Consider the following 20892-nt stretch of genomic DNA (forward strand, 5'->3'; position numbering starts at 1 on the left):
CATGGACGGAGGAGCCTGGTAGGCTGCAGTCCATGGGGTCGAGAAGAGTTGGACACGACTGAGCGACTTCACTTTCATTTTTCACTTTCATGCATCGGAGAAGGAAATGGCAGCCCACTCCAGTGTTCTTGCCTGGAGAATCCCAGGGACCGGGGAGTCTGGTGGGCTGCCGTCTGTGGGGTCACACAGAGTCGGACACGACTGAAGTGACTTAGCAACAGCAGCAGCAAGGTATGTGTATCAGATGGATAGCTCCAAGCAAAGTAGGAAAAGGCAAAGGAGAGCTCACCCAATAGCAAGTATGGACCTTGGTGCAGTAATTCCCCTAACAATGCATTTAAAATTTTTATATGGAACCTTAGTAAAACACAAAATCCACACATATTCTGCAAATACTCTTGCAGTTCTTGGGCAATGCATTCATCCTGTATCAACTTCTTGATATTATTTTAGCATGTCTTTCTGTAATTGTGTTTTAACTGTGGCACTTTGGTTTTCAGGAATGCTCTGAGTTGTGATTGATCATTGCATTTGCATTTTGAATAGGGACATCTGTCTCTGTAACATATTATGCTACAGTAGACATAATATGCTACTGACATGCTATTTCTCAGCTTGACAGAGCACCTCTAGAGGGCATAGGTTTTAATAAGGGAGGATACATGATATTTTTCTTCATAGAAAGTGGGTAGTATTACATTTTATAATGAAATCATGAATAGTTTCTCAGCTTATTGAACTTACTGTTTTAAACAAGCCAAATATAAAACTAGAAATAATGCTTATTATTTTAGCTTTTATAATATTCACTTCAAAATAAATTTTAATTGGAGAATATTTTCTCAATAATTAAGTTTGTTTGCAGCCATGGTAAACAATAACAGAAGTGGCTTCTTTGTTCTTTTCCTAAATTTTTCTTTTTATATCCCTTCCGGTTTTCGTGTACACACATGGTGGATGCATGTTGATGCATGGCAAAACCAATGCAATATTGTAAAGTAAATAATAATAATAATAAAAAAAATTTTTTAAAAGTTATTGAGGTCCTAAAAATAAATAAATAAATTTCTTCTTGCATTCGATTATGAGCAAACTTGCATTTTGAAACATGTAATTTTTGAAAACATTATAGTTTTGTATTACTCAGTTTAAATTCACTTTGATACCATGACTCCCAATTGTTCAGTAATTATAGCACAATTCTAAAATAATTGGAGGTACAAAGATGAATGAGTGAATCTTCTGTGAATTCTGCTTTAGAGGTGTCCCCAGTGTAGTGTGAGAAGTAGACAGAACACTTTCATGATGATAAGAAGTGAGTACTCAGGAAGAAGTAGGAATGATGGCCTGTAATGTTGAAGAAACAGCTGCAAGCTCTGCGTGAGTGAGGGACAGTTGGCAGGGGATGGAGAAGATAGCTGATTCAAAAAGGTGCATGTGAGCTTACTAGCGAAAAAGGATGGGAGATAGGGCTGACAAGCAGAACATCAAGTGCCGATGAGTAGAAGATGGGAAGTGTTGGCTAGAAAGGAAAAATGCCTTGTACCTGGAATAGTGGGTATGGGGGATGAGAGACGGAACTGGAGAAGTGGAATTATCATTTATACATAAGATTTATAATCCTCTTTTTTCCATTTTAATCATTTCTGCCTGCTTCTAATATCTTACCTTACATCACCCCTCACTCCAAACATTTCTCAGACATTGAAACAGACTCACTGATGGTTAATTTTCCTACTTCATTTTCTTCTTTCCTAAGAACTCCTTTCAAATGTCTTGGTCATTTCCAAATATGAAGATTAATTTGAGTTACTGTGTTCAAAAGATTTTCTTAAAACATCTTAACTTCGATTAAACTTGATGTTTAGCCAATTTACCAATTAAAAGGAAACTTTTTATATAGTTCCACATGTTAAACCAAGTTGATCAATTCGGTTTGCTTGGTTAATTTAACTAGTCCAGAGGGAAGTAATAAAGAAAATTTTGTGATGTGTCTCTTCATGCAACTAGTTGACTTTAGTCCTATTCCAGGTCTATGTCACTGTGTTGACTTCATCCTATAATCACAAAGGAACATCACCTTGAATTTTCTTTGAAAATTTCTCCTTTGAGGTATTTTAATTATCAGCCATTTCCCATTTCTGGAAAGTTTGGTAAATTTTCAGAGCATTCAGAATCCAGATGTTACTTCTTTGAGGAAATGATCCTTTTATTTCAGAATTCTGTGATCTGTGAAATGGGTATTCAGTTACTTAAAATAATTCAAGATATTAGATTTATGTCCAGAATGTTTGCCTAAAGAGTTCAAAGCTAAGTTTTGTTTGTTCACATTTAGCAACAATGAAAAAAAAAAAACAACTTTGAATGGACTGCTTTATTAAAATAATGGAAGAACTTGGTAGAGGAAGAACTCCCAGTGAAGAGGTTAAATAGTATAAATAGCTCTGCTGAGAGTGCAACAAAGTTCTCTATTGTGCTGTTGCCACAGCAGCACCAATAATTCAAAATAAGGAAATGGAGTCTCATGTTTAATATAATACAGACTTTTCCCTAGAACCTCTGTGGTCTAGGGTTTTTCAGGGATTGGAATGTTTATCTACATATGTCTAAATTTAGATGTGCCTTTAATGTAACATGGTAAAAGAGAAGTATTTGCATTCTATATGATGCAGTTATTTCTTTAGCATTTTTTTAAAAATTAACTTTGAAACATCAGAAATTTTCCTTGCTGAAATAATGCCCTAGGACATTGTGAATATGTGCTTATATAGAGAGACATAATCTTTTGTACATTTCGCATGCTGTTTTAAAAGGTTACTTTGAAAGGCATGAAAGAGGTGTTTGGTAATTCAAGAAAGAATAATGATTTTTTTTTTCCTATTGAAATTTAACCACCATAACAAGAACTGCCTCTGCTATGGAAGCAGCTATCCTGTTCTGGAACTGAGAAACATGGATGTGGAAGTTTGGGAGTTTTAAAGTAAACTTTGTCATTTTAGAAATAAATTTGAAAAATTTTGAACTCCAATCTCAAGCATGTATCAAACTCAATTCACCATTCAATAAAGTGAAACTAAATTGCAAAAAAAAAAAAAAGGAAATCGTTAATGTAAAAACAGCATATTTTTTCCTAAAGGTATTTGATCCAACGTCGTCCAGATAAAGGAGCCCCCCAAAGTGGGGCTAGTGGTAAAGAACCGTCCTGCCAGTCCAGGAGATTTAAGAGACATGGGTTTGATCCCTGGGTAGGGGCGATCCCTTGGAGGAGGCATGACAAGCCATCCAGTATTCTTGTCTGGAGAATTGCATGGACAGAGAGAGGAGCCTGGTAGACCACTAGTCCATGGCTGGCAAATCAGACACAACTGAAGCAACTTTGCACACACAGTCTATATATACTTTCTTTGGAGTTTAAAATTGTGCTCTCCTTTGTTAGTTGTTTTGTCTTGCTCTCTTCCTGCCTGGATTTCACACCACCAATTTTACCCATGTTCTTACTAAAAAGTAAGTGTATAGGCAATCCTGATTGTTATAATTATAAAAGAAATGATTAGGAAAATTTTCATGCTCTGATCTTTTCTACCCAGTGACTTCATGATGAAGTTGATGCCAAATGTATTTCCAATATGTGTGTATGTTTGCATTTTACCCGTTTAATAAGGACAGTTGTTGCCTAGAAACTAGTTTTCTCAAAGGCTTAATTCATGTGCTATGTGTAAATTGGCCAAATATTATTTCTTGCATGAAAATTTTATTAAGGAATTATGACTTCCATTTTTCACTTATCTCCTCTGTTTAGTGTTGAAAGGGGAATTCTGAGTGTTGAAAGGGGAATTCTCAGAGGTTTAGGAGAATAATTGTGAATCACCCTTAAAAATATTTGAAAGATTAGAAGGGAAATAAAAATAAAATGAAAATGTATTCATCCATTCAGCAAATATTTGTTAAGGAACTATCTCTATCAGATATGTTTCTAGGACCTGAAGATTAAAGTATTAAAAAAGACAGGTGAGCCTCATGAAACTTGCTTATAATAAATATTTAAAGAGGGGATTCAGATAATAAAATAACCTATTGAGATTTTCTAATATCATTAAGACCATTTCTGTTCATTCATTCATTTATGCAGTAATTGCTCATAAGCACATCAAAAATTTTATGTATCTTAGTCTCCCTTTGTTCATCCAATTTTATCTTTTCCAGTTTCTGAAAAGGAATAACATTTTAAAAATTAAGTGGACTTCACATGACATTTGACAACAGTGTCAGCATTATCCATTTCAGGGCTTTGTTTTATCCTGCTGTTCCCATCTGGGATCTTCTTGATCTTTTACTTTCGGGAAGATATACCTGAGGAAGACCAAGTATGAACTTCTAGATGGAATAGAGCTTTGTCTGTGAGTCTGAAACAGGATCAGGCAATAATATGTGTTTCTTGAAGGATAATAAACTTTTCTGATGGTGGCTGTGTTTTCTGTTATTAGTAAGTATCATAACTATTCATTGACATCTATTAATAGATTTTTCTTACGATGAGGAAGATATTTCATGGGCTTTGTAACCATACTTCTTGTTCAGAATTACTCTTTGTGGAGCATGCTTTTATTGGTACTCTATTTGAGAGAGAGGCTGACAAAGACTTCCATGACTTCCAGTTTCATGTGAAGAAAATTGAGAATCTGGTGAAGGACTTCAGGAAACTCTTACTTAATTGACTTTCTTTTCAAGAAAAATGTATTTCAAAGGATAATTTGACTCCAAAGCTTCAGTGGAGATGAGAAATTCTTCTGGCTGAACTGTATAGCTAATGTTCAGTTAGCTTCTTCTATTGAACTATATTGTAAACACCTTCCTTTGTAACCATCACCTTGTACAAAAGTCTATATTTTTAGCCTTAAACAGAGCTCAAGCACTGTATTTAGACATCTGACTTGAAGACTAAAATTTGCTCAGTGAGCAGAACAAATGTTCAGAAAATAACATTTCAAGGTTAGAGTTAGTGTCCTGAATAAAATTCTTTTTCTTCTTTTTCTCCCTATTGAATATAACATAAATAATGTACCCTGACTGGCTTTCAAGATTAAAAATCAGAGAATAACAGTGAACTTGGAGAGGGAAGAAGGAGTAATTAAAAATCGAAGGGACTTCTGTTGAATAGTTATTTGCCTGAATCTCACTCAGTACATGTTTTATTGCTGATTCAATGGGATTGTGGATCCTGAAAGGATTTTAAAAACTGTATAGTAAGGCTCTAGAAGAAGGGCCAAATGAGCCTAGAGTCACCTTAAAAAATATTGAAAGAACATACACATACAATGAAAAGACATTATAACATCCCTCTCAGAATGGGTAGGAGAAAACTATTTAAATATTGTTTTTGTCTAGTTATAGTAATTGCAGGTTTCCATTTTGGCCATTTACAATGTACTAGCCCATGTATGTGGAGAAGGCAATGGCACCCCACTCCAGTACTCTTGCCTGGAAAATCCATGGATGGAGGAGCCTGGTAGGCTGTAGTCCATGGGGTCGCTAAGAGTCGGACACAACTGAGCGACTTCATTTTCACTTTTCACTTTCATGCATTGGAGAAGGAAATGGCAACCCACTCCAGTGTTCTTGCCTGGAGAATCCCAGGGACGGGGAAGCCTGGTGGGCTGCTGTCTATGGGGTCGCACAGAGTCGGACATGACTGAAGTGACTTAGGAGGAGAAGGAGGAGTCCATGTATGAAGGCTGTTTATATAATTGACCTTACTGAATATTCACAGAAATTCTATGAAATAGGCTTGATAAGCCCACTTTTTGTAAATGAGGAAATAAAGGCAGAGTGTTTAATAACATTTCTGAGACAGTAGCTAGTGACTCATGGTATGTTATGGATATTTCTCAGGAAAATCCTGAAATGGTGGCTAAGGCTCTCTAATATTGAGAAATGAAAATATTTCACGCTTGCGGCTAGTGCACTGGGACGACCCAGAGGGATGGTATGGGGAGGGAGGAGGGAGGAGGGTTCAGGATGGGGAACACATGTATACCTGTGGTGGATTCATTTTGATATTTGGCAAAACTAATACAATTATGTAAAGTTTAAAAATAAAATAAAATAAAAGAAAATATTTCACTTCTTAGAGGAATAGATGAGAGTGATACATCATGATTATTCATCTTAAACAAGACATTTCAAGGTCCCAGGACCATGGAGGGAAAGCAATTATCATTTGGTGAAAACTTCTTGAACAGTTCAATTCACTTGATTGTATGTTAGTTTATGAGGAACTTACCCCTTTATATCCCACAAGGCAAAAGGGTTTGTAACTGCATTGCAGAGTGAGTGTATAACTAAATGGACTGTGCATTCCCTCTTCTTTGTTGCCTGGTTGAAGGCATGTCTTCACTAGCCCAGTCTCCTCGTGAATAGCATTAGCAGTGTTTGATTAATAAAATTTTCTCACTCTTGGAATTAAAGTTGAAAGAATTGGAAATTCTGGATAATTTTTAGGCACTACTTTTCAAAAGGAATAAGAGCATGTGAAAACCTGTGACCTTTTTCTGATCCTTGGTATACTAACACTCAAAATACACTTCAAAATGTATAGGGGGACGTTTCATAGTAGAGCTTAGTAATAATATAAGGAAAGAGAGAGTAAATCAAAGGTGAGTAAGATTTATTTTTAAAGTTGGTTAAACACCAAGTTTATGTAGCAGAAGTTTTAACAACTGACCATAATTTGGTGAACTGATTATCATTCCTCTTTGCAGAATGCGTTGTCAGTACACATGGCCCAAATGGTATCTTAATTCTTTATTTACAGTTCCAAAGGATATCGCTGAATTTTTGTGTTAAGTATGTTGTGTTGCTCTAAAACAGAGATTTTTAAGTTCTAAGATATCATTCCATTTAGTCACTGAGTCATTGACTTTTCCAGAACTTTTGGAGTTTATTATCATTATTTATTGATGGGAACCTTCAGCCTTAGGAATTAAATGATTTGTTCAAAGGGAAACAGTAGTGAATGTCAGGATCAACCAATTTAATACTTTAAATTTTGGAAAAATATTAAAAACAAATCAAAACAAACCTCCTCTCAGTTCCTGTGTTTGTGAAGTATTCTGCCTACCCCTTCACAGCATGGGGCAAAATAAAGAGGTAGAAAAACCATTACCAAGGAGTTAGACAGATAGTTGTTCAAACCCTGCCTCGTGTCACTAAGTATACAGTTTGGCCAGTTTACCCAAACTTCATTTTTGTAGTGCTACTATGATCCTTATGTACATAAACAGAAAGAAGTCTGGGAAGTCACCACTTAGCAATGGCTTTTCAGTATAAGATTATGATACAGTACTTACTTTTGTCCTCATATATTTTTTATTATTTCATTTTGTGATAAAATACATTTATAAAATAATTAAAACTTTTCCCCTTTAAAATCAATGAAAATAATTATGAGTTTTATTTAGTATTTACAAAAATATGCAAGATGTCAGTTTAAACACACACACTTATATGTATATAGTACTCCTGTTTCTTATGTTTAGATCTGTGTCCTAACTTGGTTTGGAGAAGATGTCCTCAGTTACATATTCAATTGTATGCTTTTTCCTATTCTTTGTTAGCTCTTATGTAATCTTTGAGAAAAGTTAATTTCCTATTTTTAATCTCCTTAAATTCATGATCCTCAAAGATTTGGTTTTTGTCAGTAATTTTAAGACTACCACAGGTATACTATCTGAATTCCAAAAGAAATCTCTCCATATAGTGCTGGACATTGGTTTTATAGTCAGAATTATCTGTAGTCGGTTCTGGTCCTCCATTTATCAAATATGAGGACTTAGTCTATTTACCTAGTCTTTGGATAAATTAGTCTCTTCATCTGTAAAATAAATGTAAGAATACTGAACCCTCAGGATGGTTGTGATAATTAAATGAGTTAAAAAAAAAAAAAAACTTTCAAGTATCTGGTATTATGAAGACCAAATAAAAATAAATTGTTTTCTCTTTCACTTGATTTAAATCTAGTACTCAGTATGGCTGTTGTCTCAGGTAAAATTTTGCCTATTAATTATACAATAAATTGGATGTGAATTTTAGCAGTCTACTTTTAAGAGTAAATGGATCGCCTGTGAAGTAACTAAAAAGATGAGTAGCTGACAATCTTTTCTTTGTTAACATGGGGCTGATTTCAGCCTAAATATCCTGGGTTGCTAGACGGGCTTCACTTTGTCAAGGAATAAAATAAAAATCCACAAAGCTAAAGTAACAACAAGATAAAATTGGCTCAAAATATCAATTTTTAAAAGACACCGTTGATACCTAAGATTCTAGCACTCATGAAAAGTACAAATATTTTTGCAAATATTTTTGAATAATCAAATTTTATTTTTGCCCTGTGTTCAAAGTAGAAAACTTGCTTTTAAAAGAGATAAAAAGAATATAAAATTTATCTATAACCATACCATTCAGAAATAATCCCTTTTCATGTTTTGGACATTTAAAAAAATTCTGTTTTCTATCAAATGTGTGTGATACATTTTGCATGTGAAGTGTGAAGGTGTGAGTGGAGTGTGTATTTGTGTTCCAAGATTATGGGATAGTAATACATACATATTTTTGTGTCTTTTCTCCGTACTCAACATTGTGTTATGAATGTTTTTAGTGTCATTAAGTATTTTTAATGTCATGACTTACAGAAGTTATATTATAATCTATCCTATAATTATATCATAATTTCCTTGATTATTCCCCTTATATTCAGGATATAGATGGTTTAAAGTTGTTCAGATTTTAAAGTAGCAGTGGGATAGACATTTACTTACAGAAATCAAAATCTACATCTTTGATTATCTTTTCTTTAGAAAAGATTCCTAGAAATAGAGTCATTCTCAAAAAGTATGAACTTTTAAAAAAGATTCTTGATATACTGTGATTTTTTTTTTCCCAGAAAAGGTGTACCAATTTATACTCCTGTCAGTAATATATGAGAGACCTTCTCAATTGTCTTGTATTAGCATGAATTGATAGGTAAAAATGTTACTCCTTAACAATTTGCATTTATTTGATTACTAGTGAAGTTGAATACTATATGTTAATTTATTGAGTAAGACACACAGATGCACAAACAAACCTCAGGATGGTGTCCCTTTCTCTTCAGCAAGTATTATATATGTTGTATTCATATGGCAATTGTAAAAATTCTTTGGATATATGTTAATAAGCAAGATCTTGGCCAAAAATAGTCACTTTAGCAGCAAGTTTAATCAAATGCTTAAAGCATTTTAAAGATACTACTTTTGGGATACTTTCCTCAGAAAGATATGTTGGGTGATACTCAGCTTATGAAATAGTCTTTCATGTCTCCTTTTATGCTGGGCAGTTGGTAATTTTGTTTTGTTTACCTTGGATTCCCCAATAATGTCGAACTAGCAGCTTTCAAACCTGCAAACATCTGCTTTTGTCATCAAAATTGAAAGATACAAGTGAAAGAAAAGATTTATTTCATAAACTCTATAGTCTTTGGATTCTGCACAATGGAAATGAATAAACTTAAAACATACTTAAGGACTGAAGCATCAATAAACCTAGAACTCAAGACTGGAGAAAGAATGAATTTCTTTTCAAAGTAAGCAGCAGCAGGACTGTACTCCCTAACAAAAAATAAGGTAACATCTGCAAAATATATTATCAGTTCCACACCTTTTACTATGATTCTAACAATTACTTAATACATAGTCACCGATGCATTTCATAATTTGCAAAAATTCAGTAGTAACTGCAGAATTTTTAGTGTGTATAGAGTGCACTTTAAATGGTATGATTATTAGGTATGATTTTTAAAATGACGTTAACATGTTTTTCCAGGATGTCATGCTTGATGCCTAGGAGGATCAGCTTTGAAATATTTCTAATTAAATATTTCTAATTTGGGGAAGGGGATAAGTTTTTAAAGAAGTAAAATGTGATCTAAAAATCCAGCAGACTGAAGGATTAGACTGGCTTATAAAAGAGATTTCATAAAGTGTTTCTTAAGCCTTAGAGGAAATTAATAAAATAATTTTATTGAAATCAAACATGACTCAGCTTCTAATACTAATTTTGTAAATAGGAAAATGTAGTTAAATTGGTAGAGACCTTCTTTTTAAAGGTTACATTTATTATTATTTAGCTCATCAGTTCAGTTCATTTCAGTTGCTCAGTTGTGTCTGACTCTTTGCTGCCCCATGGACTGCAACACGCCAGGCCTCCCTGTTATCACCAACTCCTGGAGCTTGCTCAAACGCATGTCCATTTAGGGAAATTTATTTTTTTATTTCTCATAGGGAAATTTATTTTTTACCTCTTTTCAAGCCCTGGATTGGCACACAGTTATTTCAGTGCTTTCTGTGTTATGCATTCAGTCTTAAATCCTGCCTATGTGAGCTCTGGCTACCTAATAAAGGAGATAAAGTAACGACTTATATATCTGAGACACACGGTAATGAATCTTATTATTTGGGTACATCCCTCTTCTGATTTGCAGACAGCTTAATTTTTACATCTGATCTTTAGCCAATGCTCAAGACAGAGCAGAATTGAGTATTTGAGAGATTCTTCATTTGTCAATCTATTTCATCTCTGGTCTTTTCTGAATATCTTCAGAGAGTTTTTCATAGTAACTTTCCTTTGATTTTTTTTAAAAAACTAAATATTTCCTACTATAAAACCTTATGTTCATTTTGGAAAAATTAGAAAATGGTAAATAGAAAATAAAAACCCATATCCATGGAAATGTGAAGTCAGATAGGCCTTAGGAAGCATCACTACAAACAAAGCTAGTGGAGGTGATGGAATTCCAGTTGAGCTATTTCAAATTCTAAAAGATGATGCTGTGAAAGTGCTGCACTCTGTGTGTCAGCAAATTTGGAAAACTCAGCAGTGGCCACAGGACTGGAAAAGATCAGTTGTCATTCCAATCCCAAAGAAATGCCAAAGTAATGCCAAAGAATGCTCAACTACCACACAATTGCACTCATCTCACACGCTAGTAAAGTAATGCTCAAAATTCTCCAAGCCAGGCTTCAGCAATATGTGAACCATGAACTTCCAGATATTCAAGCTGGTTTTAGAAAAGGCAGAGGAACCAGATCAAATTGTCAACATCTGCTGGATCATTGAAAAAGCAAGAGAATTCCAGAAAAACATCTATTTCTGCTTTATTGACTATGCCAAAGCCTTTGACTGTGTGGATCACAGCAAACTGTGGAAAATTCTTCAAGAGATGGGAATACCAGACCACCTGACCTGCCTCTTGAGAAACCTGTATGCAGGTCAGGAAACAACAGTTAGAAATGGACACGGAACAACAGACTGGTTACAAATAGGAAAAGGCGTATGTCAAGGCTGTATATTGTCACCCTGCTTATTTAACTTACATGCAGAGTACATCATGAGAAACGCTGGGCTGGATGAAGCACAAGCTGGAATCAAGATTGCCAGGAGAAATATCAATAACCTCAGACTGCAGATGATACCACCCTTATGGCAGAAAGTGAAGAGGAACTAAAGAGCCTCTTGATGAAAGTGAAAGAAGAGAGTGAAAAAGTTAGCTTAAAACTCAACATTCAGAAAACAAAGATCATGGCATCTGGTCCCATCACTTCATGGGAAATAGATGGAGAAACAGTGGAAACAGTGGCTGACTTTATTTTTCTGGACTCCAAAATCACTGCGGATAGTGATTGCAGCCATGAAATTAAAAGACGCTTACTCCTTGGAAGGAAATTATGACCAACCTAGAAAGCATGTTAAAAAGCAGAGACATTACTTTGCCAACAAAGGTTCGTCTAGTCAAGGCTATGGTTTTTCCTGTGGTCATGTATGGATGTGAGAGTTGGACTGTGAAGAAGGCTGAGCGCCGAAGAATTGATGCTTTTGAACTGTGGTGTTGGAGAAGACTCTTGAGAGTCCCTTGGACTGCAAGGAGATCCAACCAGTCCATTCTAAAGGAGATCAGTCCTGGGTGTTCATTGGAGGGAATGATGTTCAAGCTGAAGCTGAAGCTCCAATACTTTGGCCACCTGATGTGGAGAGCTGACTCATTTGAAAAGACCCTGATGCTAGGAAAGATTGAGGATAGGAGGAGAAGGGGACAACAGAGAACGAGATGGTTTTATGGCATCACCGACACAATGGACATGGATTTGGGTGGACTCTGGGCGTTGGTGATGGACAGGGAGGCCTGGCTTACTGCAGTTCATGGGGTCACAAAGAGTTGGACACGACTGAGCGACTGACCTGAACTGAACTGATCCATGGAAAATTCCTGTTAACACATTGGCAGCTACTCCAGAGTCTATTCTATATCATTCATCTATAATTGTGTTTTACAAGGTGAGATCAAAGTCTTGTCACCTGCACATTATATTGAATATCGTATCTTTGATATATCATATTTTGTAAATGTCATTACAGTATTTTTTATTGAGCAACTAATACCTAGGGCAGAGATCAAGTCAGCCTGCACACAAATTTTATGTAATCTGAAAGGGTTTTGCCAGTATTTGATAAAGAAAATTTACATAAAAATCTGGTTATTTATTTTATCTTGAAAGATGGGAAGCCCTGCAGTGTGAAAGTCTGCTTGCCCACAGTTAGTGGGAGCCAGTGATGGCTCTGATGATTCTCAGGTGACAGTGTTTTTATATGTTGCAATCTTTTGAAGTTGGATCAACATATAAAAGTAAGAATGGCATTGAAACATGTATAATATCATGTATGAAACGAGTCGCCAGTCCAGGTTCAATGCACGATACTGGATGCTTGGGGCTGGTGCACTGGGACAGCCCTGAGGGATGGTATGGGGAGGGAGGAGGGAGGAGGGTTCAGGATGGGGAACACATGTATACCTGTGGCAGATTCATTTCGATATTTGGCAAAACTAATACAATATTGTAAATTTTAAAAATAAAATAAAAGACTACAGTAACAAAATAGTGTGATACTGGCATAAAAACAGACATACAGACTAATGGAATAGAATAGAGAGCCAAGAAAACAAATCCTTATGTCAATTGATCTCTGGCTAATGTGCCAAGATCATTAAATGGGAAAAAGAATGTCTCCTCAACAAATGATGCTGGGAAAAAAAAAAAGTCTTAAGCCCTACATTTTCTGCTCACTTACTGCAAATATTTCACCTGGAAAACTGTTTATAGCTTCCTCAGAGGACTTTTTATTTTCCCTCATCCATAGGCATATATCTACTGCTTTATCCTATGTTTTAACTGCTAAACTCTAGAGGAAGAGAATCACCCAGGCCAGGGCCCCACACTGTGAAAGTATCTATATCCAGTAAACTGGCTCCATTCCAGGATAGAATAATTTATCAACAAATGAAACACCAGCTACTTCCCACTTGTCCTCTGATTGCATTAAAATCACTCCCTTTCCCACCCACCTGATGGAGTTTGCATAGATGTGCAGCTGACACACATTCTATCTCCACCTCCTCCTCTGCATTTTGTTGAATCGCTGGTTTTAGTAGTCTGTTAGGCTTCTTATTAATACTAATAAAATGTTCATTCATTAACTTTCTCATGCCTATGAACTAGATAGAATGAGATACCTTCACTGTCTTTCCCCTTGAATTATGCAGTTTTTATAAAGTCATGCTGTAGCAAGGAAGTAAGCTATAAAACTGATTTTGTGTCTGTAGCATCAGGTACTATTTAACCAGTGGGAGGGACTGATAAAATTAGCAAGTTGACTAACCACTTCCCTTCCTTGTGGCTCTTTGATATTATAACTGATACAGAAAAGTTCAGAAGAACTGGGCTAGTTTTTGAAACCACAGTACATTTTGGCAAAGAGGGAATGCACAACCGAACGGGTAAGTTTCTTTCCTTTAATCCTGTACGACTGTGAAAAGGATATTGGGGCAGACATTTTAAAGTTTGATCATGCAGATAGTCTTTAGTAATTTGTGGACTGTGGAAAGATAAACTTCTTACAAGGAGGGAAGCAGAAGCTTTTCCCATCAGCAACTGTAGCTCTAACAACAGCAAACATCTGAGTGAGCAACTGATTCAATTCTGGGGATGTTTTTATTGTTCTTGACAGACAAAACTAAAATATACTGAGGGGAGGATTCTTGTATTCATAAAAATCTTGACGAATAAGTTCCTGCACTCTTAGTTCTTGAAATCCTGACTTTAAAACTGTCAGCAGAAGCCTTGACTTACTGAACTCAAATGTCCTTCTGGATCCTGAAACAGCTTAAGTTCTTAGGTTATCTTCTCTGTGATTGAACTGTTTATTGCTTTTAACTTTTAGTATGGCGAATCTCAAACACAAACAAAAGTAGAGTGAACAGTGCATAGATTCCCCGGGCAGCTCTCATATAGCTTTTAGAGTTATGAAGTCAGAACCCACGGAGTTTCATCCATACCTCTGTGTCACTTTAGTCTGGTTGAATTGCAGTATTTGAAATGTGCCTATTGTGAATGTTAAATGAAAGGGGCCGAGAATCTCCTAAAAGCTGATACCAGCTGAGTAATGTAATTTTTAGAGAAATATTATTGTAGAAATTCAGTTATGAATCAGAGAAAGCAAACCAATTTCCCAGTGGCTGCTTTACCAGTGGAAGTGGGAGTAGAGGATAATAGTTCAGATCATCGACTATGGAGCCAGGCTAGGGTCAAATTTTGATTCCATTGCAATTCAGTGTACTCGTGGAAGTTTCACAGTGTTTCTATGCCTCAGTTCCCTCACTTGACAAATGAAGATAATTGGATAATAGTAGTACTGATTTTTCCAGGTTAGGAGACAATGAGGCAATGCCTATTAAGCTTTGCAAATTGCTGAGAGCAGAGAGTACTTGATGTAGGTTAGTAGCTGTACCCCACAACTAGTTGCTTAAAAGCTCCAAGAGTTGGTGATGGACAGGGAAGCCTGGCATGCTGCAGTCCATGGGGTGGCAAAGGGTCGGACACAGCTGAGCGACTAAACTGACTGAACTGAGTAGGAATGAGATTCATTCAAATAAGAAGCAAACATGTTTGAATATACTTGGTTGTCTTCTGACTATTGTTTTTCTCCTGGTTATTTTGTGATGTGAGTCTAAGAAAAAGTCTCCACTAAAATCTCTTTCTTGCTCCTGGGTCCAGAAAAACCTTCAACACCAACTCATGAGTTAGTTGTCTCTGAAATGAGTGTCAGAACTGGTCTTGTCCATCCTCTCACTTTGTAGATGTGGGAGTAGAAATTTGTCTAAGCTCACAGAGCAAGGAGTTGTCCATCTGAGGGAAGAGTCATAGGCTCCTCTACTCCCTGCAAGGGGGTGTGTTGTAGTCGGGTTTAGGCAGCCCTGCTGGGCCTGGGAGGCCACCTCACATCCAGGCTCTTGTTTTTTCCTCTCAGTGACAGAGCTCTCCAGGCTTACCTCTGCCTTCTAGGGCCACAGGTTGTCCTGATAATTTTTCATTAGTAATGAGGGTGGAAAAAGTCTAATGGCGACAAATGGGGTGGTGAGGACCTTCCCTACTCTCTTACTTCTCCATAGTATTCACACAGATACTGATGGCTGCTATTTACTGAGCATTTACTATGTACTTGATAATGCGCTGGGTGGTATTTTCAAAGATAACATATATAATAGAAATAAGGGACATGAGGCACAGAGGGATTAAGAAATTTACTTTGATTACCCAGGGAATAGGCGACAATCAGGATTTTGTTCAGTTCTGTCTGACTTAATCAAGTCTTAGAGCATTTGTCCATAAGGAATCAGTTTGTTTATACACATGCAGTCAAAACGCATCCACAGTTTGGATTGTAGCTTTCCTGAAAGTGAAAGTCATCAATAATCCTTTAAAACAAGTTGAATGGAAAAGCTTTTGTGTAGCAAGTTTTCTTTTTCCAACAGTGAATTTTCATAATGCTCAATCGTAAGCTGGAAATTTGTCAGGAATCTTGACAAATACAGAGGCTAGTGGGGGTTGGGGCTGGGGGTGGAGTTACCACCGTAATGAAGTAAATATTGAACTGAGAAGGTAAAAAAAGAAATGATCTTTTAGTAAATTAACCATGCCTCAGTGGTGGATTTTGTTTTTAAGGCCATTTGTCTCTCTTGAGTTTTTGTAAACGATGGGTGAAATTCATCTAAGTCAATTTTTGAGAACATGCAGTGCTGTTGTAAAACAAATGATAAACACTGATGCGCTACAGAAATAGAAGTTGGCCGAATCTTCTGGGAGGTGCTGTAGAGAACTGGGACATGCACAGTCAGACATTTTAGAAACCTGGAATTAACTCTCAGTGCTTTTTCTTTTAGATTACTGGTACAACTGTAAAAATAGAACCAAACGTGTGAATGAAGGGAGAGGTTAATTTCACAACTTGGGAGAATATTTTTTCCCTTCAGTGGAGTAATAGTGTTTAAACAAAATTTCCTTCACTGAAAGGGACGCTGTCTGGAATTTCAAACTAAAAAGGAAAACATCAGATATAGAATGATCGACTTATCAGGCAATTGGATACATTCAGCAGTCTTTCATCTTTACTTTTATCTTTCCTTCATTGACTACAGTACTTTTGTCATCTTGATAGAATTAGCCAATAATTGCTTTAGAAGCATTGGAAGAGATTTGAAATCTTGCCATCTTTTTGCAGAGAAGTGAGAGGATAAATGGAGTTGAGGCTGCCAGTGGTGGAGGGAGTGAAGTGGGAAGCATCATTGTTATAAAGCATCCTTGGATTCTTAAGCCTTTGAGAAAGCAAAAATGCAATTTAGTAATGGTGATTGCAAATCATTCTTTCCATTAACTGTTTGTGTATGTTTTCCCTGTAATTTCTTTATTTTATCTTATAAGAACACAGGATTTACAGCTAGAAAAGTAGAATTCAGGGTTGGAAATTTTCATATCCATCTATGGTTAAAAACAGGTTCAGAATTGCCATTTAGCTTGATGCACTAATGTAATTTCTTTTTCTTTAAAAAAAAAATTATTTTGCATTGGGGTATAGTCTGATTAACAAGCAACATCGTGATAGTTTCAGGTGAACAGCGAAGGGACTCAACCATACATACACATGTATCCATTCTCCCTGAAACTGCCTTCCCATCCAGGCTGCCACATAACATTGAGCAGAGTTCCATGTGCTATACGGTAGGTCACTGTTGGTTACCCATTTTAAATACAGCAGTGTACATGTCCATCCCAAACTCCCTGACTGTCCCTTAGAAAGACATTCACAGACTTAGAGAATGCATTGACATAACTTCTGATGGGCTTAGTCACTGCCACCAGGTGACTGATTAGCAGTGCTTCCGTGCACCCAGATTCTCCATGTCTATCCTAACATTTAACATTTGTCCTGTTTTTATGTCACCAATGTTTGGGGATTAAATGCTTTATTAAAAGTCTTAAGTAACTAAAGCGTTACTTTTCCTTGAAATTAGTTCTCTCCTTTTTGTTCTTTTAGTCACAATTTTTTAATGTCACTTGCCTTGAAGTTTCAGAAAACAATAATCACAACTCCTACCCTCAGAAGGTTTATAGACCAGTGGGTGAAACACAGTTGTAGGATGTGAGTGAAGCTGTAGTTCATAAAATGTTTTCTGTCTTCCGTGGGCCAGCTACATCAGGGAAGGCAGTTTGTGTGTGTGGATAAGAGAGAAGAAAGTCATGGTTCGAATCCTGTTACTCTCTGATTTGGGGGTATCTTGCTGACTTTCCTAAACCTCGATTTCTTTACCTGCAAAATGATACAAGCTCATAGGAGTGGCCTATAAATCATTTGTTATAATACATGTTAAATATTTATATAACATGTTGTAATATAATTTGGAGGATCATGGGAAGCCTCTCTCAAAAAAAGGTTCACTTTAAGATGAGCCTGAATGACAGAAAGATCCTTTTCATCACAGGCGAGCTGCATTTGCCAGAGTGGTAAAGAGTGTAGCCTCTCTGAGAAAGAGATTTAAGGCCAGTATGGTTGAAATATGTAAAAAAGGGAAAGTTGCTTGTAAGTGTAAGCAGAAGAGTCCAGAACGTGCAGGGCCCAGTAGGTCATGGTAGGGAGATTGCATATTATTCTAAGTGCAATTAGAAGTGATTGAAAGTTTACATGGAAAGTAACATGATCTGAATACTATTTTTAAATTAGTTACAGAGTAGAGAACACATTCTCAAGAAACAAGATTAATACACATGAAAAGAAATTAGAAGACCATTAGAGTAGCCTAGTCCAGAAATGATGGTAGCCTGGAAGAAGTAGTGCCAGTGGACAGAGTTGAGAGATCCAGTATAATCAATAGGATTTGATAAAGGATTGGATGTGGGATGTGAAAGTAGGAGTGAGGAGAATAGCAATCATAATTCTGTGGCATGAGCAGCTGGATCAAGGGAGCTGTCATGTATGAATGTGGGGCCGATTGGAAGAAGAGCAGTTTTGGACATCTCAATTGAAATGCTTTTGAAAGATTCGAGGCAGCATGTCAAGTAGGCAGTTGATGGCATGAAGATGGTATGTGATGCCATAGAAATAGATATGATCACCTAAGATGGTAAGAAGTGAGAAAAGCTGAGGGCTCAGAACTTAACCATGGGAAACTCCAAAATTTAAAAGACAGAGGAAAAATAGACAGTAAAGGAGATGAATACATAGTAGTTAGACAAAACAGAAAACCAGAGGCATAGAATATTCAGGAGGAGTGAATTGTTACCCATATGAGTGAAAATTGTTCAGTTGTGTTCGAATCTTTGCGACCCCATGGACTGTAGCCTTCCAGGCTCCTCTGTCCGTGGAATTCTCCAGGCAAGAATACTAAAGTAGATAGCCATTCCCTTCTCTCTGGGTTGGGGATCTTCCCAACCCAGGGATTGAACCCAGGTCTCGCCCATTGCAGGCAGATTCTTTACTATCCAAGACACCAGGGAAGCCCCCATATCCAGTGCTAATTAAAAGCTAATAAATTATCAAAAAATATCATGGAATTTAGTAATGTGGAGCTGATTGATATACAATACATTGAATATTTAATTTCTTTAAGATGTAATTGCATTTTGACATGTTGGCTAATCAATTTTACTATTGACTAATTCAATAAGTACATAAGATTTAAGAGTCATGTTATTAAAAGTCATGTTATTCTCCTAAGTGGCAGTAAATAAATTTATTCTTAATTATATTTAACTATTTATGCCAGTCTGAATTTATCTCCCCTATAGTGTAAATTGCTTGAAGTCTGCACTTGATTCATATTTGTATTTTCAGTGTCAAGGCGGCTAGGTATTGTTGCTAAGGGCATCTCTCATGGGTGTCATTCACAGAGGTGGTTCTCAACTATGGACAATTTTATACTGAGGGAATATCTGGCAATGTCTGAGACATTTTTGAATGTTACATTTGGGGCAAAATATGCTACTAGCTTCTGGTGGGAAGAGGCCAAGGATGCTGCTAAATATCCTCCAACCTACAGGGCGCCTCACAAAACAAAGAATTATTTGGCCAAAAATGTCAATAGTGTAGAGGCTGAGAAACCTGACATATCGACTATGATGTAATAGTCAATGCCCACCCTGAGGGGTTGGCAATCATAGTTTTTAAGGTTTTTTTTGCAAACAAGTGGGGATCTTGTACTGTGTTTTTCATGGTATACCAATAAGTTGGTATAGTAAGTGATCTTTGAGTTTCATACTGATCCTGAGACTTCATAGAAAGAAATGAATCAATAAAAGTAAAGCACATTTGTATGAAGTGCCTCTGCAGAATTAATTTCTAACAGAATTTATCTATATGGTTAGAAGTAGAAGACAGTGCTCCACCCAATGGATGTTAAGACTTTTTACATCAGAGTCGGAACCTTTAAGTAGAGTTAGTTCCTATGTGAAAGTATATATTACGGAAGTTTTAATGTTAAAAAGTAATCTTGAAAGTTATTAGATATATTTTTTAAAAAACCTAAAAGGTCCCATCTCTTTCTTTAAAATGAAACATTTTGGCTTTCAGTATATTATAGTTCATATATCTAAAATTGTGTTGAAGTATGTATAAATATAATAAACTACTAGGTACACATAACCAATTTAGAAAATTGAATATGACCATTATCAATGAATCCTCCTCTGTGACTCCCCACCCCCTTTACCCACCTGAAAATAAACACAATTATGAAGTTTTGTTTATTGTTTCTCTAATTTGAATTAAAGTTTGATATATATATGCACCTAAAAATATATGAAATTAGAGTTTTTTAAATGCTTGTGTCTATAAAATTAAACCATTATCTTACAGCAGACACAAAAATCAACTCAAAATGGATTAAAGACTTAAAGCATAATACCTAAAGCCACAAAGCCCCTAGGAAATAATATAGAGAGAAAGCTTTATATTATTAGCCTTTAGCAATGGTTTCTTGGATATGACACCAGAAGCACAGGCAACAAAAGCAAAAATAGACAAGTGGATCTACATCAAACTGAACAGCTTCTGCACAGCAAAGAAAACCGCCAACAGAGTAAAAAGACAACTTATGGAATGGGAGAAAATATTTGCAAGCTCTGATAAGGAGTTAATAGTCAACAAATATAAGGACCTCCTACAACTCAATAGCAAAAAACCAAGTGATCTGATTTTAAAGGACTTAGATATTTCTCCAAAGAAGAAATACAAAGGCTAGTGGGTATATGGAAAGATGCTCACTGTTGCTAATTACCAAGAAAACACAAATCAAAACAATGATACATCACCTCACAACTGTTAGATAGACGTTAAAAATGAAACAAAATAACAAGGGTTGATGGTGTTGTGGAGAGATTGGAATCCTTATGCACTATTGGTGGGAATGTAAAATGGTTCAGTTCAGTTCAGTAGCTCAGTCGTGTCCGACACTTTGTGACCCCATGAATCGCAGCACGC

General features: G+C 36.2%; 1 protein-coding gene across 9 annotated transcripts in view; it reads left to right on the top strand.

Annotated features, from left to right (window-relative positions):
• HDAC9 (histone deacetylase 9) overlaps nucleotides 1-20892 on the top strand; it is a 992890-nt gene that overhangs the window by 167493 nt on the left and 804505 nt on the right. The window contains exon 1 of one of the 9 annotated variants that reach the window (XM_061413651.1): nucleotides 12869-13861. The exons of the other annotated variants lie outside the window; for them this stretch is intronic. Coding sequence (XP_061269635.1) covers nucleotides 13846-13861 — 16 coding nt within the window. The 5' untranslated portion in view covers nucleotides 12869-13845. Of the gene's footprint in view, nucleotides 1-12868; nucleotides 13862-20892 lie in introns of those variants that run through there. 9 annotated transcript variants of the gene reach the window in all.

This window comes from Bos javanicus, chromosome 4, assembly GCF_032452875.1.
Source record: "Bos javanicus breed banteng chromosome 4, ARS-OSU_banteng_1.0, whole genome shotgun sequence".
In the NCBI taxonomy this organism is placed as follows: Eukaryota; Metazoa; Chordata; class Mammalia; order Artiodactyla; family Bovidae; genus Bos; species Bos javanicus.